The sequence below is a fragment of the Camellia sinensis genome, chromosome 8 (genome assembly GCF_055761805.1).
Source record: "Camellia sinensis isolate YWXY chromosome 8, ASM5576180v1, whole genome shotgun sequence".
Lineage (NCBI taxonomy): Eukaryota > Viridiplantae > Streptophyta > Magnoliopsida > Ericales > Theaceae > Camellia > Camellia sinensis.
The window spans coordinates 10,939,028-10,956,536 of NC_138968.1; the positions used below are offsets into that span (position 1 = coordinate 10,939,028).

Genomic DNA, 17,509 nt, shown 5'->3' on the forward strand with positions numbered 1-17,509 from the left:
GCACCTTAAAAGTGGTCCAGTGAAGGATCTCCTGTAGAGTTGGCCTTCCACTGTTAGACTGAATCTGGCCGATTTCAGCCTAATTTTATGTGCTTCTTTATGGTCTTCTGGCAGCTTCCCCTCTTTTAGGAATGCAATGATTGCATCCATCCAACTTGGTCCAAGGCCCACGCACATTGCTTCTTGTTCGATGCTTTGTTTACCTATGCTCGGGGCCGACATGTAGTCGATCATAATTGTCCTTGTTTTTCCAGTTTGAATTGAGCTGGCCAAGTTGGCTAACGCGTCGGCGTGGGTGTTGTCATCTCGGCTTACTTGGAGTAATCTGCAGTTCTGGAATAGGGCTGCCAGTCGGATGACTTCCTTTGCATATGCCGACATTCTTTCGTCTCTGGCTGCAAATTCCCCTGTTGACTGGTTAACAATCAATTGTGAATCACAAAAAACAATTACCTCGTCTGCCTCTGCTGCTGCTGCTAGCTTTAGCCCTGCAATTAATGCTTCATATTCTGCTTCATTATTGGAGGCTTTGAACCCCAGACAAATGGACTGTTCTACAATTTCTCCATCTGGAGATATCAGCAGTACTCCTGCTCCTGCTCCCTGGCGGTTTGAACTTCCATCGACGAATAGTCTGAATGAATCGCCGATGTAGATGCTGCATGGTCTGAGCTTTTCTTTTTCTTGCTTTTTTGTCTTTGACTGGGATTCTTTTTGCTTGTCAGGGCAATGTTCCTCTTGGCTCGACGGAGCCCGAGGTGTGATGGCTTCAGGTGTGAGTTCTGCGACGAAGTCGGCCAAAACTTGGCCCTTTATTGCTGTTCTTGGCCTAAATTCTAGGTCAAACTGGCCTAGTGTTACTGCCCATTTTGCTATTCTTCCTGTTAAGTCTCCTTGATGTAATAAGGACTTCAGTGGGTGCTCTGTTAGAACCACAATCTTGTGTGCCTGAAAGTAATGGCTCAATTTCTTTGAGGCCATTACCAAGGCTAGCATCAATTTTTCCAGTGGTAGGTACCTTGTTTCCGCGTTAGCCAGAGTTTTGCTTACGTAATAGACAGCCTTTTGCTCCCCTTTTTCCTCTCGGACTAGCACTGCACTGACTGCGTGTTCAGAGACTGCTAAGTACAAAAACAATTCCTCCCCTGGGATTGGGTTAGAAAGGACCGGGGTTGTGGTCAAGTACTTTTTTAGGTCGGCTAAGGCAGCTTCACATTCTTCTGTCCACAGGAAGTCTGTGGCTTTTTTCACCAGGTTAAAGAAGGGTATGCACTTGTCTGAGCTTCTGCTGATGAATCGGTTTAGGGCTGCGGCCCTTCCAGTGAGCACTTGAACTTGCTTTGCCGATGTTGGGCTCTGTAGTTCCAGGATGGCCTTGATTTGGTCTGGGCTGGCTTCAATGCCCTTTCTTGTTACCAGATATCCTAGGAATTTACCTGACCCAACTCCGAATGCGCACTTTGAGGCGTTGAGTCGGAGCCGATATGTTTTGAGTATGTCAAAGACCTCTTTTAGGTCGGCAAGATGACCTTTTGATTCCTTGGTCTTTACGACCATATCATCGATGTAAACTTCTACCGTTTTGCCAATCAGATGTCTAAACATCTTTGTCACTAACCTCTGATAGGTTGCTCCTGCGTTTTTCAGCCCAAAAGGCATTACCTTGTAACAGTACAGGCCTTTCGGGGTGATGAACGCGGTCTTCTCCTCGTCTGGAGGGTACATAGCAATCTGGTGGTACCCTCTGTATGCATCTAAAAAACTCATCCTTTCATGTCCCGAGGTGGCGTCTACCAGTTGGTCGATTTTGGGCGGAGGAAAGCTGTCTTTTGGGCAAGCTTTGTTGAGGCTGGTGAAGTCTACACAAACTCTCCACTTGCCATTCTTCTTTTTTACTACTAATACTGGGGCTTTTCGGATGGCCCTGGCTTCAAGGAGTCTGTCTACCTCTTCCTCGACTGCTTCGACGTGCATTAACGTCGGCCTTCTGGCTCGTTGAATCACAGGTTTTGCCGATCTGTCGACATTCAGACTGTGGCAAGTGACCTCGGGGTCAATGCCAGGCATTTCATAAGGTGTCCAGGCGAACGCCTCTATGTTTGCCCTTAAAAAATCTTCCAGTTCTTTTTCTTCTTCTCTAGCTAAGCCGGAGCCGAGAAGAAAAAACCGCTCTTCGTCGCCCTCCTGGACGAGGATTTTCTTTAGCGCCTCTTCGCTTTTCTCGGCTGGTTCTTTCCCGACGTCTTCTAGGACTTCCATGTCCTCGTCTTCAACTTCTGCTTTCTTGGGCTCTCGTATACTACAGGTGGATTTTATTGCTGCCATGGAGCAATTTTTGGCTTGTAGTTGATCCCCTCTGACTTCTTCAATCCCATGCTCTGTTGGGAACCGGAGTAGTTGATGTAACGTCGAGGGAACTGCCCCCATTGCATGCAACCACGGTCTTCCCAGGATGATGTTGTATGGTGAAGGTGTGTCAATTACCAGGAATTCCGTCCTGATCTTCTTAGTGTCGGCTTGTACCTCCAAGCTTGTTGCGCCCAGTGGCCATGTCGGCGTTCCATTTAAAGCCGACCATCGGGTCGCTGGATTGTTCTAGGTCGTCGGGGTGAAGGCCTAGCTCTTTGTAACATCTGACGTACATGATGTCACAGGAGCTGCCTTGGTCTATTAGGATGCGTTTTACTTGGCACTCCCCAACCTGGAGGGATACTACCAAGGCATCATTATGCGGATGTTGGACCAGGTCTAGGTCGGCTTCAGTAAAGGCTATCATTGGCCCTTGGCATTCTTCTGGCCGATGTCTCTTTTCCCCGACTTGGTAGATATGCTGTAAATGTCTTACCCTCTGGGTTTCTCCTCTGACTTCGTTTTCGTTGACCCTTGAATGGATCACATTAACTACCCTCGGTTCCCCTGCTTGTGGTAGCTGTGTTGGGGGAGGGGGTGCCGCTGGTGCTTGAGGCAACCTTGCCTGTTCTTCCCTCGTTCTGGCCTCGTCGACCAGGTCCCTCAGAAGGCCTTGTCTTACTAGGTCTTCCAAGTGTGCTTTTAAGGCTTTGCAACCTTGAGTTGGATGCCCTTCTTCATTGTGGTAGGCGCAACGTCTACCAACGTTCCTTCCCATGAATTCCCCTGGTGCTCTTGCTGGAGCCCTGAAATAAGGTTGATTTCGAATCCGATCTAAGATTTTATGGATTGGGATCCGGAATACCGTTGTTACCGCCTGTTTATTTCTCAATTCTATTTCTTGTTTGGTCGGTCCGTTGTTGTTTCGGCCTCGCTTTGGCGAGCCGTTTCCCTTTTCTTGTTTCACCTCCTTGTTTCCCGATGTATCTTCCTCGGCCCTGGCATATTTCTCAATCCTTGCCATGAGTTCTTCCATGCTTTTTGGCAATGTTTTTGCCAAAGATTTCCGTAGTGGGCAGTCATCGTTCAGGCCGTTCTTGAAGGATACGACTGCTACTTCCTGGTTGCATTCAGGTATTCGGTTGAACACCTCGTAGTACCTCTTTGCATAGGCCCTGAGGCCTTCTTCTTTGGTGATTCGTAGATCCATCAAAGCATCAACCCTCAGGGGTTGCAGCTTGTTGGTCACGAATCTGGCCACAAACATCTCGGCCAAGCCTTCCCATGTCTTTATACTTCCTTTTGGTAACTTGTGGAACCAATCAGATGCAATTTCCCCAAAGGACGAGGGGAATACTTTGCAGAGCAACGGCTCGTTTCCGCTATATAGCGCCATTGAATTTAGGTACAACCCAACATGAAAGTTCGGATCTGATTTACCGTCATAGATTTGAAACCTCGGCATACTGAATCTTTTGGGTGGTTCGAATTTGTCCAGTTCCGCCGAGAAGGCTGTCTTTGGTTTCACTGGGGAGTTTACCTCGGCTTCTCCATTCTGTTGCCTCCTCTTGAGGTAGTCCCTCAAGTCTTCTTTGCTCCTCCCTGGAGCTTGGCTGTCTTTGGATTTTAGTCTTTTTGGTATACTGCTTTCGGCCTCGTGGTGGGGTCGTTTGGATCTTTCTTCGTGGGATGTGTCAAAATGGAGTACTTGCCCCTGAACATGTCGATGTTCTCTGGGGTCTGGATTCTTCATGTGGTGTGTCCGTCGGGACTCCTCTTGCCTCGGCTTTTCCCGTCCGACTTCCCTGGAAGGTCGGTGTGAATGCCTTCCGCTTCTGGTATGCTGAGGGACCTCGGGGATTGTTTTTCTTACCTCCTTCTGAGTGTTGTTCGCTGGCATCGGCGTATCTTGCAGCGGGTATGGTGGCTGCATAACATTATTCTGCATCATGAAGTTGACGACTGACTGGAGGTCCGCCAACTTGTTTGCTAGTTCCTTTACTTCCTCATCTCTCCGTAGGCACCTGTCCCTCCATACCTGGAGGTTATCTTCATTGTAGTATTTTCCTTGGTTAGCTCTTTTTGACGTGTCGCCTTCTGGGATGACGTCGTTCTCTCTGTGACCCTGGTCACGGGCTTCTGCATTGCGGTTATCTCCTTCGATATCGAGATCAATTGGGCTGTCCCTCCCAGTGGGAGCGTCCTCCCCAATATTTTCCTGCTGTCCGTTACTGGCCATCTATTCTTCCTTCGTTCCCACAGACGACGCCAAATTGTGTGGGTGAAAATCTGACCACACTGCCCGTTTAGTGATCAGCTGGAGAGCACAAGCAGAATAGATGGCTAAAGTAACCTGAAACTGAAAGAAAAAGCTCCGGCGGTGGTTCTTCCACCCGGGGGTACTCCGACGATCAAGTCAGTATATCTCTCAAAGATAATCAAGTACTAAATTGAATACTCAAAGTATATGTTACATACCTTAGACCCATGGGGGTGCCTCTCTTTTATAATATACTCAATCCAAGTCCCACTAGAAGTATGACTTCTATGGATTCTAGTTCACTGTTTACTCTGGACTCCTTTAAGTGATATAGATAAACTTCTTGAGAGTGTTATCCTTATCTTGGTTCAATCCCCTTTGTGCCTTAGGACTCTTGCCCCATATCTCGGATTCCGATATCTTCGGAGATGACCTCGGCTCCTCCGAGATTACCTCGGCTTAACTACCAGGGCACGTGGCACCTCGGCTGACATGTCGGCGTCACCATGCCACGTGTTGGTATACAGAAAATATATCCCCACATTATATATATCAATAAATGTATTAATGGTATTCTTAGCATTATCCTTTGTAATTGGAAAATACTATAGGCGTCAAATTATTTATCAAACAAATGATCAAATGTCTGAGTGTGGGATTTACAAAATTGTGGACTCTATAGACATTTTATTTGTTTGGTAGAAAATTTGATATTCCTAGCATTATCCTTTGTAATTGAAAAATGCTATAGATCTCAAATTTTCTACTAAATAAATGATCAAATATCTCACATGGGTGTGCAGACTCCATATGAGACATTTGGTCATTTGCTTGATAGAAAATTTAGTATTCCTAATATTATCTTTTTATAATTTGTATCGGTGGTGCTACATACACCAATTAGTGTACACATTAACGTATCAATTAGTGTTATGATATTATTATTGACCACATTTATTATACAGGTTACAAATATCTAAAATTATACAAATAATAATACATCATCTATCAATATACTAATATGTATATTAATTGGTATATTTAATATTGTTCAATTTGTATAATAGGTGAATTGGTAATAATGACTAATACTAATTAATTTATTAATGTGTACATTAGTTAGTCCATGTAGCACCGTTATTGTTCACTGAATGAAGAGTGTTTTGGGAGGTTGATAAAAAATAATTTTTTTGACTTTTTAATTTTTTTGTGTAAAAAAATTAAAAAGTGAAAAAACTGAGGCGCCGTTTGGTAAGACTTTCTAACTATGATTTGAGAATATGAGTTGTATTTTGAATTTGTGTGTTTTAAAATTATAATTTGAGTATAGAAAATTTGTTTGGTTATGATTTTTCAATAGAGTGTTGAATTGAGTTTTGAATTGAGTGTGAAATTGAGTTTTGAAAATTTGATTTGACATGTGAAGTAAGAAAATTTGTTAGTTATGAGTTTTGGAAAGAGTTTTCAAAACTTAATTCAAATTGTTATAACTCATAACAAAACATGCTACTTTCACACTATTGAAAATTCTGATCAACACTCATAACCAAACTCTTTTTAAAATTCAATTAAAAAAATTATTATTAACAGAAAATAACATTAATCAATTTTTTAATTGAAAATATTACAAAGGAAATAATTTTTTTTCAAAATAAATATTCAAAAATTTTAAATCATAAATATTTAAATAATTTAAATAATCTAAAAAATTTAATACGTAAAAAATTAAAATAAATATTCAAAAAAATTAAATCAAAAAAATTTAAATATTCAAAAAATTTAAATAATTTAAAATTTTAATATTTTAAATTTTAAATTTTAATATTTTAAATTTAAAAACAATTCTACACTCAAATCGTAACCAAACACATAAAACAAAACTCAATTAAGAAATTATTTTTAAAACTCATAACCAACCACATAAGTCGAAACTACATACTATTTTTACAACTCTACACTCAAATCGTAGCCAAATACAAAACAAAAAAATTAAAATATTTAAAAATATTTTTATAAAATAGAGTTTGAATTTATTTTTATAAAATATTTTAAAATTTAAAATCGTAATATTTAAAAATTAAAATATTTAAAAGTATTCAAAAAATTAAAAAATCGTAATATATTTAAATATTAAAATATTTAAAATCTTAACAAAATTAAAATATTCTTAAAATATTAAAATATTGATTTAAATTAAATTTTGAATTATGTATTTAATTATGAGTTTTGAAAAGTAATAATTATATTTTGAATTGAATTTTAAAAAATAAATATAAAATTATAATTTAAAAATTCAAGATAAATATCACATTTAAATCAAATGAATAAAATTATAATTTGGTAGGCTTACTAAACGGAGCAAAGTTTTTTAAATTCTTTCCAAAGACCCCGAATGAATGCCTAATAATTATTTGAAATGACATAAAATAAAAGTTTAAATGGGAATATTCACGAACCCGTCATTGTCACTGTCTCGTCTCACGCCCGGCGGGAGAAGTCAAATGACTTTCCTGCTAGAAATCGCGTTGGAGAGTATTGGTCCTACAATCTTTAGGTTTCTCATCTAATTTTCCCGGAAACTTGTAGTTTTTCACGGGAAAATTCACTTTTCAGGGAAAACAACTTCGCGGTTCGGGGATTGAATACTGATTCTCTCTTGGTTTTGCCGAGGTGTTCTTGGATTTTCACGGACCACTCCAAGTAAGCTGATCAAATTTTGTATATACATATATATGTGTGTGCGCGGTTGCTTGCTTGTGATTTTAGCTGGATAAAGAAATTGTAGTTTTTATTGATTTGAATTTTGATATATCTTCTATACATTGTCAGTTGCCGAATTTAGATATTTGATAGTTTTAAAAAAAGTTTGTTTGGTTGGCGAGAAAATGTAGGTAAAGTAAATTTCTATTTGTATTAAAATATTCAATTTTGATGTCAGTAACAATTGGCTATGTTTTCTTATTTGTAGTTTTTCCCTTTACCTTTGGTTTATTGCGAATTAGAATGGAAGGTAAACTCTGTTTGGTTGCCAAGAAAATGGATGGAATTTAAATCATGAATCTAGGGGGTTTCATTGTCTGGGAGCTGCAAAGCTATATACTACACTCAACTATATCGATTTCAATTGCTTGCAAAGTCAAACTGATTATTGAATTTTTTTTCCCACTTTTTGAGTAAAAAACAGTTTTGATAAACGAGCCAAACAACCAGAGGAATAGTTAAAATTGTTCCAGCTTGATTTGAAAATTTTAATGAGTTTCAAAATTTGTTCAAGCTTGATTCATTAAACTTTCGAGGCGATCTCAAACGAGTTTTTGTTGAGCCAAACTCGAATAGTTCGATATTTTTATGTAGTATTAGGCTTATCAAACTGAGCCGAATGAGTAATTAACTGTTCAAGCTCGGTTCAAAAATTGGAAAAAGATTGAGGCCTCGAACGTGGCTCGTATTGTGTGTGTGTGTGTGTGGTTTTTTTTTTTTTTTTTTTTTTTGAGACTGTTGGTTTGGTTGTTTTTATTATTATTTTTTTATTTATTTGTTGGGTTGTATTAGTTTGGTTTTTTTTATTTATTTGTTGGGCTGTTGTTATTTTATTTTTATCTTCCTGATTTGAAATAAAAATATAATAGAGTCTCGTACAAAACTATATGGAATTAACAAATTTTAACCAGCAGTCTAACTGATCAAACAATTTTATCACCCAATCAGTCCAACCCAACTCACTCACCTTATCAAACTACATAGGCTAAGTTGTTGTTTTTGTTGTTGTTGTTCTTGTTTTATTTTTATTTTTTTTTATTTGTTGGGCTGTGTTGGTTTGATTTTTTTATTTTTTATTAAGGTTTAGATTTTAAGGTACACTTAACCACCCTTTCAAAAAAAAAAAAAAAACACCAAACCAAACCAAATCAACATAGCCAACAAAAAAAAAAAAAAATCCAATTCGAGGCAAATTCGCGCCTCTCTTTTCGAGGCCTTTAGCACGGCTCTTGAAAATTGTAATGAACTTCAAAATGTGTTCAAGCTTGGTTTGTTTATTTAACGAACTGAGCTCGAACAAGCTTCTAATGAGCTGAACACAAATTGAGCTTGAACTGTTTGGTTTGTTTATCACCCTAGTTAGAAAACAAAAAAGAGCTTAAAATTCAAAAACTTTCTTCTTTCCTTTTCCGTCATTTTTCTTGGCAATCAAATGGACGGTAGATAGTCCTTTCAATATAATGTGAGCTCTCCATTAGGCTATTTCTCTATTTGATGGCTATTGTAATTGCAAAGTTCAGTTGGAGTGCACTTTGCTTTCCTCTGCATCTGTTTTGTTATAATTATTACTAACTTTTTTTTTTACTTCATTTTTAATCATGAAGTTGGAATTTGATGCAGGCCCTTGCACCAAAATTTTTACCACTTTGATCGGTGATCAAATTCAATAGCCCCATACACAGTAGGATTGGAGTTGAGGGTAGTGTTTCTATCCTCACTCTACCTATAATGAGATGGCAAACAATGTAATTACTAGTGCATCGCTCGTTCTAGCTTCCGAAATCCTCTCTGAGACGATCCTGGCCATATCTGAAGCCATGAATGCCACCAAGTCAGTCCTTATTCAAAAGGAGAATTTCAACAAATTTACAACTTACTTGGAGAGAATTGCATTTGTCCTGAGAGAATTGTTCAAGTCAGATATAAAAACTTCAGTCAGCTTAAAAAATGCGGTAGAGATTCTTAATGGGGAGATCAAAGTTGCCAAGCAACTAGCTCTAAATTGTGGTAATAGAAACAAGGTCTATCTCTTATTCAATTGCCGGAGAATTGTTAAACGCTTGGAGAGCAGTACAAAAGAAATTAGTCAAGCTTTAGGCCTCATCTCTTTGGCTTGTTTGGATGATCCATCATCGGTTATAAACGATGAGGTTAGTATGCTATGCAAGAATATGTTGGAAACTGAATATCATTTGACGGTAGCAGAAGAAGAAATCTTGGAGAAAATTGAGTTGGGAATAGAAGAGAGGAATGTTGATCAATCCTATGCAAATGATTTGATCATTCGTATAGCTGAGGCTGTGGGAATCTCAACTCAGCAGGCAGAATTAAAGAGGGAATTTGAGGTACTTAAAAGTGAAATGGACAATGATGAGCAGAGGGAAGACGTGGTGAGTGCTTTACAGATGGAACGAATCATTGCGCTGCTTAGTAAGGCCGACATGATTACAACCCACAAGGAGAAAGAGATAAAGTACCTAACGAAGCGTAGTTCTTTGGGTAGGCAGGAATTGGAACCTCTCCAATCGTTTTATTGCCCAATCACGGGGGATATTATGGTGGACCCTGTGGAGACTTCCTATGGGCATACTTTTGAGAGAAGTGCAATACAGAAGTGGTTAGCAGATTGTAACCTTTGTCCTATTACCAAGAGTCCATTGAACGCATCACTTCTGCGAACCAACAAGACTCTCCAAAAATCAATTGAAGAATGGAAGGACAGGAATACAATGATTACGATTGCTTCCATGAAAGTGAAAATACAGTCGGACGAGGAGCAAGAAGTACTTCATTCTCTCAGCAAGCTGCAGGATCTATGTGTGGAAAGAGAGTTGCACAAAGAATGGATGATAATGGAGGACTATGTACCGATACTTGTTGGTCTTCTTGGTGCTAAAAATTTTGAAATAAGAAAGCATGCTCTTGACATCCTTTGCACCCTTGCAAAGGACAATGAAGACAACAAGGTATTTCTTACCTCAACCTGAAGAGGCTTAACTCGAATCTTGAAGTCAACTGTTTTAATTTGTCTGATGAATAGTAACTAAACATGCTTGAGTTTTCTTTATGTGGCTCTCTGTCATTTGCCCATATGATTTCTGTCAAACAGTGTTAACAAATGAAGATATCTTAGAATCTATCTTTTTCCTTCTGATAATATATGATAACATCATCAGCGTGTTGCCTGTTAGTCAATTTTTGTGTTCCCAATTCAGTTTTGATCTTACCCTAGTCATGGTAGTTCCTGTAATTTTTTTTTTTTTTTGTGTGTGTGTGGGTAAAGGAGTGGTTTATTTCCAAAAGAGAAAAGATATACATTGAAGCTCAATAGAAAGCATTCAAGTCTACAAACTACAAAGGCTAAAACCTCTACCTCTAAGAGGCTGCAATCAAAGGCCTACGAGGCCTAGGCTCTGCAAACAAAATAAACTCTCACAACCGGAGAGCCTAGCTCTAAATTTAAGTAAGCTCTCACAATATGAGAGGGTAGGTTAGCTAAGAAATCTTGGTAGATCTTGTATGATCTGTATCTTCCTAAAGTATTTGATTATATTTTGTTACCATTACCAGAACTATTTTGTTGGTCTGATGAGCAGTTAGGGTTTGTGTCTTCCTTCAAATTGTGTACTTTTTGGTCTGTTTTCTTAGATCAGAACTCTTTCTCTCGCAGGACAGAATTGCTAAAGTAGATAAAGCTGTTGAATTTATTGTTCGGTCCCTTGCACGTAAGGTCGAAGAGAGCAAGTTAGCATTGCAGTTGCTGTTGGAATTATCAAGAAACGGTGTAGTTCGAAACTTAATTGGAAGGGTTCAGGGTAGTATACTTCTACTAGTGACTATGTCCAGCAGTGATGATACTCAAGCTGCAAAAGATGCACATGAGCTTTTGGAGAATCTCTCCTTTGATGATCAGAATGTTGTACAGATGGCAAAGGCAAATTATTTTGGACCTTTGTTGCACTTTCTTTCTTCAGGTATTCCCTCTGTTTCCACTTCTATTGTCAAATTCTTGACACCATCATCTGAAAATTTATCAGGTACATGCATCTTTTTTTTTTTTTTTTTTTTTGGATAAGTCATATTATAACCAAAAAAAAGAAAGATATATAATGAAGTTCGATACACATCTTTTGTAGGGAGCACAAAAATAAACAAAAACAAACTACTCCCATCAAAAGAAACAAAACTAAGCCTATAGAAGACAAAACCAATATTCACAACAAAAATGATTCAAAATTTCCCACTAACACTCTTCAAGTTATGAAGTTTCGCTTTGAATTTTCTTCTGTTATCCTCCTTTGTAGTCTCTCCATTACTGGGGTTACTTGGAGATAGACTCCCTCCATTTTTTAGGCTCTTCATTTGGCACAAAAACTCTTGACTTGATTCCCTGTTCCCTAATTCTCCCATATTACACGATTCAAGGACATCAAAGGCATTAGATGTTGAGGGGGTGGTAGACTACATCTCTCTGTCTCTCTCTGTCTCTCTCTCTCTCTCTCTCTCTCTCTCTCTATTTATCATTGTTGTTGAACCTTACCCACCGTCTCTCCCCTTTTTCTTCACCTCTTCCCAATTAGTCAGAATTTGTATTTTAGTCTCCTTGATTCTCCACTCTGGTTTGAAAGAGGGAGGATTCACAGTCTATGACTTTTGAGGGCATAAATTAGTGGTATGACCAAATGTCTTACAAACATCACACCTTTGATGCTTCCATGGAACCTCAACTTGAATCTCATACGGGTCATCATAATTGAGATTTATTTTGAAAAACTCAAGGATCTCTTTATTTGCTAGCACTTCAATACATATTCTCACAAACGTAGGGCTGCTTCTCTTGAAAGTAGGCTTATCCAAATAAAGAAGAGTTTCCATGATGCTAACAATGTAACCCAAACCCTCTTCAATCCAAAGCTCTAAAGGAACATTATACAACTTCACCCACAATAGCACACTTGCTCACATTTTGTTAGTTTTAGTTCAGGTTGTCATTTTTTAACAACAATCAATCCAGCCCCAATGTAATAGAAGCCATCTTCCAAAATTTTATCCATAGCCTCTTCACTTTTTACTTTAAAAATAAAAAGGCCATTATCAATGGAGACAACATCCTCAAGCAAATTCCCCCAAAGTTTCTCTACCCAAGTTTTCACATAATGGAAAAAGAATCTTTTATCAATAAAGTATCCAACCAAGGCATTTTCCTAATGGAAAAACCCTTGTTTTGAGATCTCAACAGGGACATTGTACATGCCATCTACTAGGTTCTCAATCTTATGGGCACCTATCTTGTGCTTCAATTTTGACACCTTGTTAATCTCTTCTTTAACTAAAGAGCTCCAAGCTTGTAGAGGCTTACCTGATATAGCTTGTGTATCACCATCAAGACATTTACCCTTGTTAGATTGTGTGTCTTCCATATGTAGTTCAACCGAATCTTCATTTCTACAAGCTCAAACATTTTCATCACTCTTCCGTTGCTTGGTGCCCATTACTTCTCTCCTCTGATTATCATATTTGCATCTTTGTATCTGCCCTAAATCATTGTCATGATGAACCATGTGAAACTTGGTCATGTTCTCTGGCTTCTACATTATCCCTTCTTTTCTTTTCTTTTTTTCTTTTTTTTATTATTTTATATATTGATATTGCTTTAGAATTGTGTTTTCAAATTAGTTAATTTAGGTTTCTTTTCTTTATCTATTTTATTAGACCATAAATATTCAGCCCCAACTGTAACTAATCGTCCAAAGAGTAATTTGCTTAATGGTTCCTGAATTTCAGAAAATGTTGATTCTACATGTTTAAGGACTAATCATCCAAAGAGTAATTTGCTTAGCCGTTCCTGAATTTCAGAAAATGTTGATTCTACATGTTCAAGGAAGGTGTCATGGGTTATTTATCCAAAAAAAAAAAAGGAAGGTGTCATGGGTTTTGTTACTTCTTAGGAACAAGATTTGCATAATTCTTTTAAAAGTCATTCATGTGAACAGGACTTTGGTTACTAATGAACTCTTAGAGGACAATACTAAACATTAGTCCTCTTTCAAGTTTCAAGGCTTCCTTTGGCATCTGCTTATTAGACGTCTTCTTTTTTGTTCAGCTTATTTTCATCTTTAGTGAATTTTTAAAAAAAATTGTGCTAAGTTTTTTTAGTTGATGACCCTGAAATTTTTAAAAATTAAAAACAATTTCAAAAAAAGTTCACAATAAGCCAATTTTTTATATAAAAGAATTAAAAAGAAAATAAAAACTAGAAATTTCTTGTTAAATTGTTCTAACAGGAGGTTTCCAATCCTTAATATAAATTGCCTAGTCACAACTGTATTACATATTAGAATTCTCCAATTGATATGCTAATCAATATATATGTGTGTTGCAATTGATGCAAAAATAGATTATCATAGGTGCATTTGAAGTTATTTTAAAAGCATATATATTCTAAAATTTTAATTTAATTGTCATTCTAGCTAAAAATAACTGCAAATATGTTTCTGAAGTTAGACATGTTCCTATCAAATAACTTATAAAATCGGGTTGAGCTTGTAAACTACTCAATAACTTATAAAACCAGGTTGTTTAGCAACAAAACGTGCAATTATACTTGTTTTGATGCAGGAACTGAAAGTGTTAAAATGATGATGGCCAAGACTTTATCAGAAGTCGAGTTGACCGATCACAGTAAATTGTCTCTATTTAAAGACGGGGCGCAAGGACCGCTTATGCAATTGCTCTCACACGCAGATATAGAGATGAAGAAAGTGGCCGTTAAAGCTCTTCAGAACCTCTCAAGCATGCCACAAAATGGACAGCAGATGATTAGGGAAGGCGCCGTGGGCCCACTGTTTGAACTTCTCTACTGTCACAGGTTATCGTCATCAAGTTTTCGCAAGCAAGTAGCAGCTACGATTGCGCACCTTGCCATATCAAATACTTCCCCTGAAGAAGATGAGATGCAAGTATCAATATTTGAGTCGGAGGAAGATGTTTTCAAACTCTTTTCCCTCGTTTCATTGACAGGACTGGATGTACAAGAAAGCATTCTCCAGATTTTCATTGTGACGTGCCAATCTTCCTCTGGTTTTGAAATCAGGACTGCATTAAGACAGGTATGCATGACTCTCAGTAACAAACTTCTTCTTCTTCTTCTTCTTCTTCTTCTTTTCTGAAAATCTTTGTTGTTGTGTGTTTGTTTCTCTGCATAATGAACAAATTTTATGTCCTGCTAGTATTTGTTTTGTCATTTTTCTGAGGAAATTCAGCTATATTCATGGTTATGTCTGAAACTATGAACAACTGTTTGGTTGTGCATTTTGTTTTTTGGTTCTGGTTTCATGGGGAAAAAATATATTGTTTGGCAAATTATTTCCAAAAATTGTTTTTGGGGAAATTTTCAGAAACAAAAAACGAAAAATTAAAACAAAAACAAACAAGCTAGGCATCCATCACAGAATCATCACTTGTTGTAGTATAACCTGACTACCATTTCTTTGCCTTCGCCGTGTTTTAGTCCTTGTGGGATTACAAAGCTTCCACATCGGAGCATTTTGAACTCGCTTTTGAAATTCAGAAATCATTTTCATTTTTCTATCATATTGCTCACAAACCTAAGCAAAGCAAAATCTAGCTGCTATTTTGATGGTTATAGTTGTGTCTATTTTATTCATCAGATTTCTGCTACTAGAGTGCTGGTCCAACTATGTGAACTCGACGACTGTGCAGTCAGGGCAAACGCAGTGAAGCTCTTCTGTTGCCTGACACAAGATGGTGATGACAAAACCTTTTTGGAGCACGTGGGCCTGAAATGTATCGAGACCTTGTTAAAAATTGCAAAAACTTCTAACAAAGTCGAAGAGATTGCTTCTGCAATGGGTATCGTCTCAAACCTCCCTAAAAATCCTCAGATGAATGAATGGCTTCTTGATGCCGATGCACTTCAAGTCATCTTCACTTGTCTAGTGAATGGTGATACTGATACTTCTTCGTACAAAAGAGAGGTTGTAGAAAACGCTGCTAAAGCTCTCTGTCGTTTTACTCTCCCAACAAATCAAGAATGGCAGAGGAAAGTAGCCGAGGCTGGCTGTATACCCGTGTTGGTACAGTTGCTAGTATCTGGATCTGTTTTCACAAAACAAAATGTTGCCATTTCGCTAAAACAGTTTTCAGAGAGTTCCTCGAGTTTAAGCAGGCAAGCAAAAAAGCAGGTGGTTTTTTTCGGGTGCTGCTTCGCCTCACCTGAAATTGTGTGCCCTGTGCATGGGGGCATATGCACGCTCGAGTCCTCATTCTGTCTTCTAGAGGCCGATGCTGTGAAACCCCTCGTGAGGGTTCTTGAAGAACAAAACAGTGCGTGTGAGGCATCTTTGGATGCTCTCTTGACATTGATTGAAGGTGAACAATTGCAGAGAGGTAGCAAGGTGTTAGTTGAAGCCAATGCCATTGTTCCGATGATAAAATTGCTGAGCTCATTAACGCCGACATTGCAAGAGAAAGCTCTGAAGGCTTTAGAGAGGATGTTTCGATTGGTTGAATTGAAACAAAAATATGGGGGATCGGCAGAGCTGCCATTAGTTGACATTACTCAGAGAGGAACTAGTAGTATGAAATCTCTAGCTGCCAAGACACTAGCTCATTTGAATGTCCTTCATGATCAGTCCTCTTTTTTCTGATCAGAACCAGTGAGGATTTTTTATTCCTCCATTTTACTGCAAAAATTGAGCACTTCCATCTTCTAATACATTGGTTGAGTTTATGCATGCAAAATGGGTGTAGCTAAAATTTTCTTGTGGATAGATTAAATCCAATGGATATCTAGTTATTGATTCAAAGTCGATTGACTTTTCTACACAGTTATGGCTCCGTTTGGTTTAATTTTTGAAATGAATTTTGAGTTGCATTTTAAAAGATAAGTTGTTGAAAAAAGTTTTGAAAGTTAAAAATTTGTTTAATTATGAGTTTTGAAGATAGTTTTTTTGATGATTTGTATTTTTTTTTTTTTTTATTTAGTTGAATATAGGTGTAAGAAAAAAATTAATTAATTGATGTGTAGAATGTGAGAGAGAAGAGAGGAGAGAGAAAAAAATGATTGATTGATTTATTAATAATAAAAAAAGGAGAAAGGAGAGAGGAAATTGAATTTTGAGTTGTATTTTAAAAATTAATTAACTAACCAAACTTTTAAATTTTTTCATCCAAATCATGTTTTAAAAATCAAACCAAATACTACCTATGTTTTTATACAAGTTTGCCGAGGGTAAAAAATAAAAAATAAAAAAATGACTGATACAGGCGACAAATGACCTTGGAGGCCCAAAAAAAACTGAATGATTCTATTCACACGCAAATAATAACTTAGTACGTCCAATTAAAAAATAAAAATTTTAATTCTTATTATACTCCAGTATAAATTTAAAATAAGAACAATACACATTAAATTTTAAAATAAAATATTATTTTTTTTCATGGTACACCCAAACCGTATCATTCATATTCAAGTTTATTCATTTTCTTTTTCAAGTTTCAATTATTTTCACTTTATCTTCTTTCTCACTTCAAAATTAAAATCCATCCCATCAAAACTTATCATTATTATCAACATTATTGTTTCTTATTTAAAAAATAAAATCAAAATTTTAAGTCATGAAAAATGATTGATTTGTGACAAAAACTCAGATTGTTATTGTGAAGTTATTAATTCTATGATTGGTATATCTCAATTAGTTGCCAGACTTAAACAGCATTCCCATGATAAGAGTACACTTACTTGAAACAACTAAAACGGGAATTTTTGGGTTCAACAAATCAACTATCAATATAAAAAATAAATAAATAAATAAATAGAAGTGTGTTGACCGGATTCAACATATAATGGTGTAAAAAACAACCACTAGCTCATCTATTTTTAATATAGATTCCATAACTGTGTTAAAAATCAACAAAGCAAGCATAAACCCCAAACTAAACAAGAGTAGCGATTTTATAAACCCCAGGGTGAGATGGGGATTGTGGAGGAAAATGTAAATTCCCATTAGAACGTCAGGGTGCCGATTACCTGTTAAAACAATTTATAGATTATAACTTAACAGATTATAGATTATGGATTTAATCAGAAGTTGTTAATCTGTTTGATGTAACTGTTGG

The 17,509-nt window shown here is 37.2% G+C and overlaps 1 protein-coding gene across 4 annotated transcripts; it reads left to right on the forward strand.

The window, feature by feature from the left end:
- The first annotated feature begins 7,011 nt into the window (after positions 1-7,011).
- On the forward strand, positions 7,012-16,218 carry LOC114299044 (U-box domain-containing protein 24). Of its 4 annotated transcripts, none has more exons than XM_028243711.2 (5): positions 7,012-7,309; positions 8,990-10,335; positions 11,040-11,343; positions 13,988-14,478; positions 15,040-16,218. In XM_028243711.2, exons 2-5 carry the CDS (start codon positions 9,103-9,105, stop codon positions 16,036-16,038), a joined length of 3,027 nt encoding a protein of 1,008 aa, XP_028099512.2. In that variant the 5' UTR covers positions 7,012-7,309; positions 8,990-9,102; the 3' UTR covers positions 16,039-16,218. The 4 variants fall into 4 exon arrangements, with proteins under 4 accessions (XP_028099512.2, XP_028099513.2, XP_082738161.1 ...); XM_028243712.2 differs by having other exon boundaries at positions 7,046-7,309; positions 8,974-10,335; XM_082882035.1 differs by having other exon boundaries at positions 7,046-7,309; positions 8,974-10,335; positions 14,114-14,478.
- The last annotated feature ends 1,291 nt before the right edge of the window (positions 16,219-17,509 follow it).

Coding starts and splice junctions, on each gene's coding strand:
- LOC114299044 (XM_028243711.2), top strand. CDS start 9,103: ATGGCAAACAATGTAATTACTAGTGCATCGCTCGTTCTAGCTTCCGAA. Junction 11,344..13,987: donor GTTGCACTTTCTTTCTTCAG/GTATTCCCTCTG, acceptor GTTTTGATGCAG/GAACTGAAAGTGTTAAAATG. Junction 14,479..15,039: donor TCAGGACTGCATTAAGACAG/GTATGCATGACT, acceptor TTTATTCATCAG/ATTTCTGCTACTAGAGTGCT.